Here is a 14255-nt window from a genome sequence, read left to right as displayed (position 1 = left end):
TTTCAATACAATTATTAAAGAAAACAATTATAAATAAATATATTGCATATATGAAGATATTAATCCACATAAATATCATACACATAAATATACACCTGAAAAAATATCAAATAAGTGGAGAATAAAAAACATTCTTCTGAAGAGTTACAGGGTCACTGATTAAATAAAATAGAAATTTTTTTTGAATTCCAACAATTAAACATGAATAAATGAGTTAATAGGACATAAATGATAATAGCTAAAGTAGTCTTTAAGTATGCAATACAGGCTTACATCAGGAAAAAAATAATCAAACTCTAACTTTATACCTAAAGGAACATACTAGAAAAAAGAAAACAGGTGATATAAAAATTAGAGAAGATATAAACAAAATAAAAATTAAAAAGACAATAGAAAAATTAATCAATTGAAGACCTGACTTTTCAATGGGATGCATCAAATCAAAAACTCTTAAAACAGTAAGAAAATAAAACAACAGAATAAAAACATACTACATAGAATTAGTATTTAAAGGGGGAAAAGTTACAATGATACCAAAGAAATGCAAAAAATCATTACATCATCACTTACCATTTGGAAAATCCAAATCAAGACAACAATAAATATCATCTTACACCAATGAGGATTGCACATATAAAAATTGGGAACAATATTTTGGCAGGGCTGTGGTGAGAAAGGAACTCTTATGAACTGCTGCCTGGTCCAACCCTTAATGAAAAATAGTATAGAGGGGGTTCTCAGTAAACTCAAAATTGAGCTGCCATATGAACCAGAAAAACCCTGTTTGGCTTTCTATCCCCAGGACAGAAAACTATTCAACAAAAACAATGTATGCACACCGCTATACTTCACAACACTGAGTAGAATAGCTCAGACTTGCAATCAACATAGATGTCCAAAAACAGACAAGTGGAACATGAAGATGTAGTATATATATATATATATATATATATATATATATATATATATATATATATATATATATATATATATATGTAACTGGAAGATAATATGTTGAATGATGTAAGCCAGAACAAGGTAAAATACAGGATGATATCATTATATGTAGTATTTAGAATAATTTTATGAAGAAATGCAATGGAATAAATGGGGTTGTCTTGAACACCCTTAACCCAGAGTATAGTTAGCAGAAAAAAAACGGAGTGGAGGATGAGAAACACAAATATTAAAGGTTAGGGGGCAAGGGTCAAACCATCTCAGATACTTTGGTGGATATTAAAGAAGAGAGAGAGAGAGAGAGAGAGAGAGAGAGAGAGAGAGAGAGAGAGAGAGAACTAAATATCCAAGCCAAAGTAAACCAATGGAATGAAGAATCCCAACTCTAACACTGTAGATGGGCTTGTTATAATGACAGGCTGGGGTGCAAAGGATGGTGGTAAAGGATTCACTCTGGGAACATTGGTGGAAGGAGGTGGATAGTACTAGTGGAATTGGCAGTGATTAATTATATGACTGAAGCCCAAGTGTAAAGGAATTTGAAAATCACAATGGTTTTAATAAAATAATATTAAATTTAAAAAATACTACTATGAACAACTTTACACAACCCCTTTGGAAAATATAAAAGGAATTTAATAATGTCTTAGGTTCACACACCTCCCAAGACTGAAAAAATATATATTTATATATATTTATTTTTATATATTTATATTATTTATTATATATTATTTATATACTGGGTTTTATTCTTTCTTTTTTGGCCACAATTGGTGATGCTCAGGGGTTATTCCTGGCTATGTGCTCAGAAATCGCTCCTGGCTTGGGGGACCATATGGGACACAGGGGTATTGATCTGTGGTCCCTCCTAGGCTAGAGAATGCAAGCAAGGCAGATGTTTTGCTTGCGCCACTGCTCTGGCCCCAGTTTCAGTCCTGAAACATACACCACTTTCACCCGTGTACCTTTCCCACCACAAATGTCCCTTGCTTCTCTCCCATATTGTCCCTGACTGCCTCCGACAGCTATTTTACTATGCTCCCTGCCTCTCTCTGTCTCTCTCTCTCCCCTCTGTCATTCCTCTCCCTCAGCTCCTTCCCCCCCCCCCCCCCGTTTCTCTGTCCTCTCATTCCCATAGGGCCATAGAGAACATTTTTGTTGCTAGAGACGGAAGTGATATCAACTGGATCCAAGGCAATTTTTTTTTACAACATACTGTCTCTCTGGCTCCAAGGGACAACATTTTCAACTTTAATAAAGAATGTCAATGCTATGTCCCAAAGTGTATATTGCCATCTATACACAAGTTTCAGTTGTCTTAAATCCTTGAAAACATAGTTTTTTAGCCTTTAATATTGTTTTCACCTGTGGCCTAACAACACTAATAACTGGTGCTGGAGAGATAGCATGGAGATAGGGTGTTTGCCTTGCATGCAGAAGGACAGTGGTTAGAATCCTGGCATCCTATATGGTTCCCAGAGCCTGCCAGGAGCGATTTCTGAGAGCAGAGCCAGGAGTAATCCCTGAGTGCTGCTGGGTGTGACCCCAAAACAAACAAACAAAAAAAAAAACAAATAACCCCACAAAAACAAAAACAACGCTAATAACTGTCTTTATTTATTTATTTTTATTTTTTTTGTGGCTTTTGGGCCACACCCAGCTATGCTCAGGGGTTATTCCTGGCTTCAGGCTCAGAAATTGCTCCTGTCAGGCACGGGTGACCATATGGGACGCCGGGATTCGAACCGATGACCTCCTGCATGAAAGGCAAATGCCTTACCTCCATGCTATCTCTCCGGCCCCGTCTTTACATTTTTAATTTGGCTTATATGATGAACCCCTTCTCATTTAGCTTTGATTAGATTTACTGTTTTTTGTCATATATCTAGTCAAGTTTCCTATTACAACTGATTGATTTGTGGAAAGTCTTTATATATTTTTAACATTAGTTTTTTAACTTATCTGATGAAGGCATATTTCTCCAATCCATTTTGTTTTTTATTTCTTGAGATTATTTCGATGAACAAAATACACTTATGTTTACCAATATTTTTCTTTATAGTCAGAGTTCTTGTTTTCCTTAAAATTTCCAAATTTCCAGAATTCTCCAATATTATTTTCTAAAATCATGGTTTTGCATATCATTTTCATAATTAATGCATACAAATTTTATTTTGTTTGTATCTAAAGAAATCGTCTTAATAACTTTTGGATGTACACAAAACTATAACTTTCATAGACATATCTAAGCACATTCTCTACCTTTATAATCTATTTATTTTTTCCTGCGTATTTCTTTGTTGCTTTGGGACTGCCTGGTGCTGTTTAGAGCCTATTACTTACTGTTTTGGTCCTCTGGAAGTGCTTGGGGATACCTTTTGTTGTTCCAGGGATTGAATTTGGTTCTCCTGCATGCAAAGACTATGAGCTGACTCAGGAAGCTCTCACTCTGATCCCATATTTTTCCTAATTTATAGTAGAACAACTATTAAATATATTAAAATGTGAGATCATATGACTTTATTTTGGGGAGAAGATAAATTTCAGGGGATCAAAGTGATAATACAGTGGGCAGAGCATTTATCTTGCAAAGGCAGACCTGAAGTCAATTTTTGGAACCTCGTATGGTTCTCCAATTCCTAGCAGAATTAATTCCTGAGTGCAGAGCCAGAAATAAGTCTTGAGCACTGCCAAGTATGACAAAAATGTAAGCCCCAGGTAAATGAGGGGGATTTGAGATGCATACTGGGCACAAGGGTGAAGGGAGGACAAATTGGTGGTGGAAATGCTCTTGATTCAATGTCACTATGTACCTAAAATATTACTGTGAAATATTTATAATTCACCTTGGTCACAACAAAAATTATTTTAAAAAAATGTAAGCCCTCAATGCTCCCAGAGGACAAAAAAAGGGTTAAAACTTAATTTTTGAAAGAACATTCTTAAATGTTGATTTTGTAAAGTGAATCAATAATAGACATAAATACATCCAAAGAAACTCTTCTGATTATAAAAATACATATTTAAACATGATGTAAATAAGTCTTTTAAGTTTATCTTTTATAACTGATATCATTACAAATGCTAAGATGACTTTTTATATTATGTGTATCATAAGCCTATAAAATATAGAGAAAAAATCAGATCTAGGTTTGGATTAAAGACACAAAAATATGCAGAAGACAAGAAGAGAGGACACATTTTGTTGTTACCTTTAGATATAAAAAACACTAAATGTTTTTTATCCCAGTGACAATGGAGGCTTTATTAATGATACTGATGACTGTCTGTATTATTATTATGAAAGTTTGTTGCGATATTTTTAAAGTCAAATAAATAAATAAGTAGATCGTAAGCTTTTAAGTGAAAAATTTAAATAACTTACATCTTTCATTAACCATAATCAAAAGAAAATTTTCCTTTTATGTTCTTCCAATCTTTATTTTGATTTTTGAATATTTGCTATTTCATATACATATAAGTAGACATATAAAATTTGCTGTTTAAAGTGAATAAATCTCTCATTTGGACAACATATTTGTATATTTAAGATGTAAAGAATTTATGTTTATTAAATTCAGTGACGATCATATTTTGAGACATCAACATTATTTGAAGTGATTTTGTCTTCATTCCTAATAATGTTAAATTTATATGAATTTTTAATTTACATACTCTGGGTTTTTCTAAGACCTACAAAGTATTGATTTGAAATACTTTTTTCTCAGATTTATACTGGTATGATACTTGGAGCTCTAACTTTATACTGAAGAAACACATATACTGAATCCTAAAGCATATGAGCAAAAGACTACTGCTTATAAGCCAAGAAAATGAATCAGTCAGTAGAAGCACAATATTAAATAATACATGTGGAATCAATACAATATTAAATAGTGCATGTGAAAAGAAAAACTGAAAAAAACTCAATAATTAAGCTCATTTTAAAGGAATTTTTGTATGTGTGTGTGTGAGAGAGAGAGAGAGCGAGAGAGAGAGGGGGAAGAGAGAGAGAGAGAGAGAGAACAGGATTGCCATAATGATACAACTGTTGATAGGATAATTTTGTCTTCTTTGATAATTTATGGTTGACAAAGGACATTTTTAAAGAAAAAGACCTTTATAAAAATTTTATTTTATATCCGGTACTATTTACAAAATTATTATTGGGTTTTCATACCTATAACATAAGGTTTCTCATCTATGAAATATTTGAGCACCACACCTTACCCCAGAGTGTCTACTTCCCCCAATGGCCAATGTCCCTTCCCAGCCCCCTCCCTGTTATTATGCTTCCTACTAAAACTCAGTCTGTTTCTGTTGCCGTTAAGTGATTATCATTTCCCTACTATTACTTTTTATATCTCACATATGAGAAAAAACATTCCGCGTTTTCCTTTTCTCCTGACTAACTTCACTATGCATGTTTCAGTTCTATTCCTAATGCAGCAAATTGCTTGATTTCATTAAAATCAAGTAGTAATCCATTGTGTATCTGTACTACACTTTTTTTTTTATCCGTCATCTATTCTTGGACTCTTCAGTTGTTTCCAAAGTTGATTACTTTGAATACTGCTGAAATAATCACATACATGCAAATATGTTTTCTCAATTGTTTCTGGGACCTTGGAGGAGATGTCAAGAAGCAGGATGCTGGGTAATATGAAAACTCAATTTCTAATTTTTTGTTGTTAGGTATTTGGGGTGTCTGTTGTGTGTTTGGGTTTTTTTGTTTGCTTTGGGGGCATACCCAATGATGATCAGTGAGTACTGCTCAGATGACAGTATGTTATGCTGGGGATAATACCCAGGCTAACAGTATCTTGGCCTATATCACCTGTTTCCTGCTGTATCTTCTCTCTGTACCATTGATTTCTTTATTTTTCTGGAGGAGGAAGAGGAGGAGGAGGAGGAAGAGGAGGAGGAGGAGAAGGAGGAACGTTCCTGTTGTTTTCTGAAAAATCTAGACCAGTCAATGGCTACATGAAACACACACACACACACACACACACACACACACACACACACACACCACATTAATTCAGGCCACTTTCTATATCTGATCTGAATCTATAAATTCCACTGACAATAACAGAGGTAAAATATTTCATGACTTTGAAATTAGAGGTATCTTTGATCATTCACTATTATTGGCCATGCAATGCAAACTGAAACAGAAAAACAAATTAAATCAAGAGGTTTCTATACTAGGAAGGGCACAATGACCAGAATAAAAAGACATTTTACAACTTGGGAAAAGAAGTTTAGCTCAACATTTAGATGATAAAGGTTGGTATCTAAGATATATAAAGTATTAGCAGATGTCTACAAGAGGAAAACAACAGAACCCATGAAAAAATGGCAAGAAGGAGGGAGATTTGGGACATTGGTGATGGGAATGTTGCACTGGTGATGGTTGGTATTCTTTGCATGACTGAAACCCAAACAGTCATGTATGTAATAAAGTTGTTTAAATAAAAAAATAAAGTTTAGGTTTGAAAAAATATTTAAACTATAAAAGAATTAAAGCTACCATTATCTGTAAATCTTCTAGAAACATTTATAGAAGACCTTAAAGAGAGCACTAAAAAAAAAAAAAGAAACTTATTTACACAAGGGATGGACTCTGGGAACATGGCATGGGAACATGGTGGAGAGAGGTCAACACTGGTGATGGGATTGGCCCTAAAACATTGCATGTCTGAAAAACAATTATGAAAAACTTTATAAATCACAATGGTTTCAATAAAATATTTAAAAAAAAGAAAAAATGGCAAGAGGAAATGAACAGAAATCTGCTCAAAAAAGACACAGTGAAGATCAAAATATTTATGAAAAAATGGTTGGGGCTGGAGAGATAGCATGGAGGTAAGGTGTTTGCCTTTCATGCAGAAGGACGGTGGTTCAAAACCCGGCATCCTATATGGTCCCCTGAGCCTACCAGACTCGATTTCTGAGCGTAGAGCAAGGAGTAAGCCCTGAGCGCTGCTGGGTGTGACCCCCCCCCCCAAAAAAAATGGTCAGCACCAATTATCATCATAGAAATGCACATAAAATGTGATATTATCTCACATCAGTAAGACTAGCACACCTTCCCAAAGAACAAAAATATCTAATGTTGGTGTGGATGTGGGGAAATGGACACTCATTCACTGCTAGTAGGAATGCTGAGTGGGTCAGACATATTTGTTTGTTGTTGTTTGTCGTTGTTGTTTAGGGGCCACATATAGTAGCGCTTAGAATCAGTACCAGAAATATTCACAGGATCATGAAATATGTTTTATCAGGAGCAAAATTTTCGGGTTTCTATATGGTATACATATTTCTGCATCTCCAAAAGCAAACTTGTAAAGTCTGCTCTAGTTATCAAATATATTCCTATGCAAAATGTATATAGTTTTGAGCAAAAACTCTTTGAAGACAGACAGAGAACCAGGCTTATACTGCCACTAGGCTGCATTCCTGATCATCTGGCATATCTAGGTAGTTATAATATGCCTTAATAAGTAAAAAGAGATGTGTTCTTCATGTCAGTTGAATACATATCTTCCTTGATTATCTCTATTTACTTTGCTTGCTTATTTCCACATTGAAGAAGCCTATTTTCTTTCTTGAACACATTGTCCTTCTTGTTCCTCTTACATCTTTCTAAGAAAATTTCTTTCAGTAAAACTACCTAGCTGCACTAAAATAAATAAAAGGGTCAGAGGCTATGGCTAATGTGGTAAACAAATTACATTTGCCTATACACCAACTGTAGCTCCTAGAATGCAAATTTAGTTTGTGGGAAAAATAAAAAAACAGCAGAACACAGAAATAGTAGTTATTATTAAAACAATGAAAGGTTTCTGTCCTTTTCAAATAAATTGTTTAATTTATTCATTGATTTCTAAATAAAACATGGTAGCTAAATTTAGAAATAAAATATCAGAATTGCTCATTTTAATTTTTACAAACACGAGTTTTTCCTAAAGTTAAAGAAGTCACAGACTCTGACTTCAAAAGCTAGTTAAATCAGCTAATGATAGAAATAATCATATTAAATATGTATACAGATAAAGTAAACATAAAAATTGCCATCAATTTCAAATGAGTGACAAGTTTCTAATGGTTGTCCTGTCATTTGATTAGTTGATCAAGAAAACATGAAACAAGTCTGAATTCCAGAGACTAAAAAACGAATATTTATCTATACTTTTATTTTCAGAAACAATACTTAGAAAAAAGAACACAACTTCTGTGTATGTGTCTAAGATTTGACCTTTCTCTGCCTTGGGATCATTTAGTTTATTTTTTTCTACAGTCAGTTTCTGAAATACCAAACACAGCGAAAGGCAAAGGAAGAGGTTGGTTCAATACCCACCCAAAATTGCAACAATAAATGGAAATGCAATTAAAGTATGTAGAGTCAAGCGATTGTTTTCTGGCACCATTTTCTCCCCTAAGTCATTTGTATGGAAAGTTATAAAAACAAACAACAACAACACAGAGAGAGAAAAAGAGATAGATGAAAATCAAACCACAGGGAAACCAACAAAATAATAAGAAAAATTAAACTGGTATAAAGACCCTCTTTAGAGTCCAATGAAACTGAGCATCATAAATTTCCTCATAGCCAGAGTTACTAAAAGAGAAGAGCTTGAGGAACTCTGCCACTTGAAATAGTTGTAGGAATCTTTGCATCCAGAACGGACCAGTGCACCTGTTGATGCATTTTCCAGGCCCTTGAATGATAACAATTTATGAGGCTATTAATACTAAGTCCAAGATTTATCAGATGTGCTCTTTGTCTTGTGGCCAATACAACCTCATAAAATGTGGGTTGCACTGAGTTAAAAGTGGAATGCTCAGCTAGCTAGCCGAGTTATGCGGAGCATTTAAATTGGTTAATCTTACAAGAACGGTGCATTTCTTCAAGGATTCTTCAAAGATTCATTCCTACCAGTTGCAGAGCCAGGCTGGAGGGGGTGGTCCAACGCTGGGTGAGGTACAACAGAGGCAGCGTGGGAGGAGAGCATTCTGGAGAGGAGCCCCTGTTTCTCTGATCCATCCAAACCAGCCAGAGCCCGGGGAGTTTGGCACAATGACAGGGCACGTGTGTGAGGGGTTTCCAGGAACGGCTGTTGCCAAGAGAAAAAAAAAAAAAAAGAAGAAAAAAACACAGTAGAAAGAAACATGAGCTGGGCATTGAGAGAGACACTGAGAGCGAGATGTCAACAAATTAAGTTCATCAGTTCAGAGACATAATAAACGGTGTGAAGGCAAAGGCAAAGAAAAATAGAGCTAGGAAGAGAAAAACCAAGAGCGAGTCAATAAATTCATTCAACAGATGTTATCCTACCCCAGCCAGGACGTGTCTGGCTGGCAGAGAAAGAGGTGATGGCAGGAGGCCTGTCAGTTGGAGCTGATGGAAAGAAACAGACCTTTCACCTCCAGGGAACATCCACTTCGACTTCTTTCTTATCTTTCCTATGAATAGATTGAATGCAGCTCTCAAATTATAACACTCTAAATGAGAAGGTCTTCTCTTCTGCTATCCAACTACCAAGGTGGGTCAGTTTCGGAAGTGCTACCTAAAACTGCCTTCAGTAATAATGTGAATGAAATTTGTAAGTTTCTAAAAACCAACAGTTCAATAGTGCTAGAGACTAATGACATTCAATCTTCACTGACTGGTAGAGAAGCAAATGTTTGTTGGCGGCCTCTCAGTGCATAACACTTTTTATCTCCCTTCATAAAGCATGAAGCATATTTCCAAAAATGTAGCAATTTGAACAGTCTTCATGATTTTCAAGTTATTGGTTCAGAGAACCAGGATTAGCAACACCAGATCAGTACTGTTTCCAAAGAAAATCTCTAGAACACAGTTTGGCAACAAATTTAACTACAAATATTATGCAGTGGATATTTCCTTTCTTCAATTCAAGACATTCATAACTTCTTAATTTCTTTTTGAGTTATTTTCTCAATGAACATGGAAAATGGCTGAATACTACTTTAGAAAATAAATTATCACCACTATAACATATCATTAATAGTGATAGCAACGTGTGAAATGGATATACCCAGTTTCAAGTCACTTAAATGTCATTGAATTATTAAAAAAATTTTAATTAAAAAACTGTATATCCTTAAGACTTAAAGTATTATAGCCTATAAGACATTTTTATATTCTTGTCAGTTTAGCCACCAACACCCAATCTATGAATATTACCTATTCATTTTGTATTTTTGGTACAAGGCTTGGTAGACTGTACCATACAATGAATGATTTAGTGTGTATCCTAACAATTATGTATATAATACAATTACATTCAATGTCAATTTGACAGTATTACATTATAATAATTTTTCTCAGTTAATCTTACACACAATAACTGAGTTATAGCTATAAATATATAATAGATTACAAATCATGGGCATATATGTCCTAATTTAGAAGAAATATTTCAAGTTAACTTTAAGGTAGATTGTAATTAAGGTATCAATATATGTTAACACTGTTTTGTTCTGCAAAAGAACTTTTCATATAATTATATTCAGACTTTTTTCTGATTGGGATGCATTGTTCAAGATCAAATTCCAATGTAATTGACTTTGTTTGTTTGTTTTGGTTTGGGGCCACACCCTGTGACACTCAGGGGTTACTCCTGGCTATTTACTCAGGAATCAATCCTGGCATGGGGGACCATATGGGACGCTGGGTGATCGAACCCCGGTCCATCCTAGGTTAGTGTATGCAAGGCAAATGTCTTATTGCTGTGTCATCGCTCTGGTCCCTTTAATTGACTTTTTTAAAGAATTGAACCTTTTGTTTGCTTGTATCTTCATATTAAATATTCAGAGTGCAGCAATAAAGAGGGTAAAATAGTTTTTTCATTCATAGATATCTCACAGGATATACAAATACACAATTATGAATTTGATAGTTTTTTTTCTTAAGATAAAGGTACGTAAAGAAGGAATTTGTGGTATCATTTACATGGATAGCTAACAGTATTGAGTTATTCATTAAGTGATTAAAAAACTTAGTAATCCTAGTAACAAAAACATTGTTCGTTTCTTGCAAAGGACTATGACTTTTAATGTTTAAAAATATTTTAAATATTTTTACTATACAGCTTTGAGAAAACAAAAAGTGGGGCTGCAGCTATAGTACAGCTAATGTAACACTTGCCTTGCATGGAATTGACTTTATTGGATCCTTGATGACCCAGATGGTTCCAAGAGCTCACCATTAGTGATCCCTCTGTGCAAAGTCAGATGGACCAATATTTATTCACAATACAAGATATCCCCATAGGGCCAGAGTGATAGCACAGCAGTAGGGCATTCGCCGCCTTGCACGTGGCAGATCCAGGATGTACCTGGCTAGATCCCTGGCATCCCATATGGTCCCCCGAGCCAGGAGCGATTTCTGAGTGCATAGCCAGGAATAACCCCTGAGCATCACCGGGTGTGGCCCAAATTCCCCCCAAAAAGATACCCCCATAAACTGTTTTACTCCAAAGTGGCAAAAACTGTTTTACTCCCAAGTGGATTATGGAGACAAATAACAAAACAAACAAACATGAGAATGTCCAAAAGACAATGGCTACAAAAAATAAACAAACAAAAACATGAGAACTGTGATTCAGTAGGAAGCAAGCACCTTGAGAAGGTTGTAGAATAGAAGGAGCAATCCCAACCAGATTTCCTCCATCACCTCAAACACTCTCCACTCACCACCCTGAAACAGTATATCTTTGGTTGAAGAAAATGTTCAACCAGGAGGAGAAAGCAGTGCATGAAACCCTATTAGCAAAAGTGTGAACCACTGTGTAAAAATAATATTTTTTATAAAGCATCTCTTGAAAAGGCAGCAGGCAAACGGGAGTGAAAGTGGCACATTGGTGTAGGGAAATGGGCAGTGGTGAAGGGATCAGTATTAAATAAAGCATTGTATGCCTGAATCTCAATCATGAATAATTTTGTTTTTCAGGAGCAAGAGAAAAATGAAAGTAAGAAATGATAATACTAAGTCAATCCAATGGAAGAAATAACTGTAAATATACATAGTTTTCCTCTTATGTCTATTATGTGTACAAAAAAAGTATATCCCATGATATATTTATAGATAGCAAATTTTGCATGGATACTGATTTTATGGGTTGAGACTCATAATTAAAGCTTCTAATAAATTGCTTTAGAATAAGTTGCAAAAAGATATCAGTTTTGAATCATCACATATTTCCATGAAATGTTACCCATGTAGTAGGTATTAATAAATATATGTTGGCAAAAGAATAAAAGAGGGAGATAAAGTCATGATTAAGAACTTATCATGGGCTAATAAAAATAAAGCATATTAGAATGATAACATAAACCATCCAAGGTATAGCTAATGAAATATATAAACATATGAAGACCAGAAAAATAATTATCAAAAGAGAATAATTTGAAACTGTTTAGTGTTTAAGCAAAGAAATAATGAGGAAAATTAGATTTTGGAAGATTATTTTCCTCTTCATTTTTACATGGTTCAAAAATTTCCTGCATATTGCCTATATTAAAACTTTAATAAAAAAGGGTAAATATTATTTAAAATAAAGCATTCAGTCTTTTACACATTTCATTAGGATACATTCATAGTCATTCGGGCAGGGTTGTAGTGATATCATAGATACAGAAATAAGCCCTGAGTACCTTTGGGTATGGCCCCCAAAACCCAAAATCTTCATAATCAATGGAGCTAACAGCAGATATGGATCAAAATAAATTGAGGGGAGTAACACTGGCAGTTTTTAAGGATCCTGGCTTGGAACTCAGGGATTTCTCCTAGTGAAGCTCTGAAGGATAGACCAGGATTAGCCAAGTGTAAACCTTTTATTTTCAGGGTTGTGCTAACTTTCCAACATGGAGTCAAATAGTTTTTTAATTTTATGTCAAACTAATAATATGAAATATATAAATTATAGGCTTTTAAAATAAGGCAAATACAGCTTTTACAAACTAGTAAGCCACACACTGTCATGGTGAACTCTGCCACCAAAGTACTCAGAATGACTGGCCACTTGGATCTCAGAAGCCAAATAAAATAAATAAAAGCATCTTTCTGTCGGGTGAAAAGTGGGATTCTTCTGCCATAGCAGAAATTGAGCGAAGTATTTCACTAAGCCTTTGTTTCCTATAAGAAAAGGGAAAAAAGTGAGAGGAGTGAGAGAAATTTTATATTTTTGTATCTTCAAGGTTCAAATTAGGAATGTAACTCTTTCCTCTTCCTATCTGGAAACTATAACATCAACGGTTCTAAACTATTTGTTGCTAAAACTCAGATATTGAAACCGGGAGATAGTACAGAGGCTAAGAGGCGTACCTTGCAGGCAGCCAAACCTTGGAGCAGTAGCCTAACAGACTCTGAACACCAGATTACTCCCAGCACCTGCGTACAGCATCCTCAGAGCCTTTCATAGATGGCCAGGGAGTGGTCCCAGAGCCTCCCAAACACAGCTTGGTAAGCACAAAGAAAATAAATATTAGTTGGAGATCCCTTTGGTGGAGACCCTTGGGAATGTGAAAGGCATAGTAAGTAAATATTCCTTTTTCCAAAAAAATATTTCTGATCAAGTATCTTTTAAATAAACAATATTATGTCTGGTTTTTTGCATTCATTAGTTTTTCTTTATTCAGGTGGTTTTTTTTTTTTTTTTTTGGTTGGTTGGTTGGTTGGTTGGTCGGTCATTTTCCCATTCAGAAAAATAATCTCAGGTTTCTAAGATATGTAAGACAATCTTTTACTTGTATAAAGTGGTCTAAGGTCACTATGCTCAAACATTGTTTGTGTTCACCCACTGATAAAAGCTTCAAATTACTTTCACAAAAGTTTCTATTTTATAAATTCTTCATTGAGGCCTAATAGAGTATCAGTGTCATTGGCCTTTTCCTTTCTAAATTGTAGGGCATAAGAATTTCCATCTATCTAATAAAAAGCTAGGACAGGATCTTGAATTTTTTTGTACAAAAAGCTCAATGTTGCTGAGAAGGAAATATTTACTTGAGAGCAATTTACTAATTGAGATTGTGAGAGAATAAAACCCTTGAGTTTTTATTTATTTCAAGGTTCTCTTTTGTTTTGAAGTAGCAGAGATATGGGGGAGTTACTTCTGGGGTTTTGTTGTTGCTGTTGTTTGTTTGTTTGTTTGTTTTGGGGGCCACACCCAGTGACACTCAGGAGTTACTCCTGGCTACGTGCTCAGAAATCACTCCTGGCTTGGGGGACTATATGGGATTGCTGGGTATCGAACCGAGGTCTGTCCTGG

General features: G+C 34.8%; 1 protein-coding gene across 1 annotated transcript in view; it reads right to left on the bottom strand.

Annotated features, from left to right (window-relative positions):
• The window catches only part of HDAC9 (histone deacetylase 9), a 950572-nt gene that overhangs the window by 298518 nt on the left and 637799 nt on the right, over positions 1-14255 (bottom strand). The window contains exon 14 of the mRNA XM_049785709.1: positions 8900-9077. Coding sequence (XP_049641666.1) covers positions 8900-9077 — 178 coding nt within the window. The remainder of the gene's footprint in view (positions 1-8899; positions 9078-14255) is intronic.

This window comes from Suncus etruscus, chromosome 13 (assembly GCF_024139225.1).
Source record: "Suncus etruscus isolate mSunEtr1 chromosome 13, mSunEtr1.pri.cur, whole genome shotgun sequence".
Taxonomy (NCBI): Eukaryota; Metazoa; Chordata; class Mammalia; order Eulipotyphla; family Soricidae; genus Suncus; species Suncus etruscus.
This window is presented reverse-complemented; position numbering and strand designations above follow the sequence as displayed.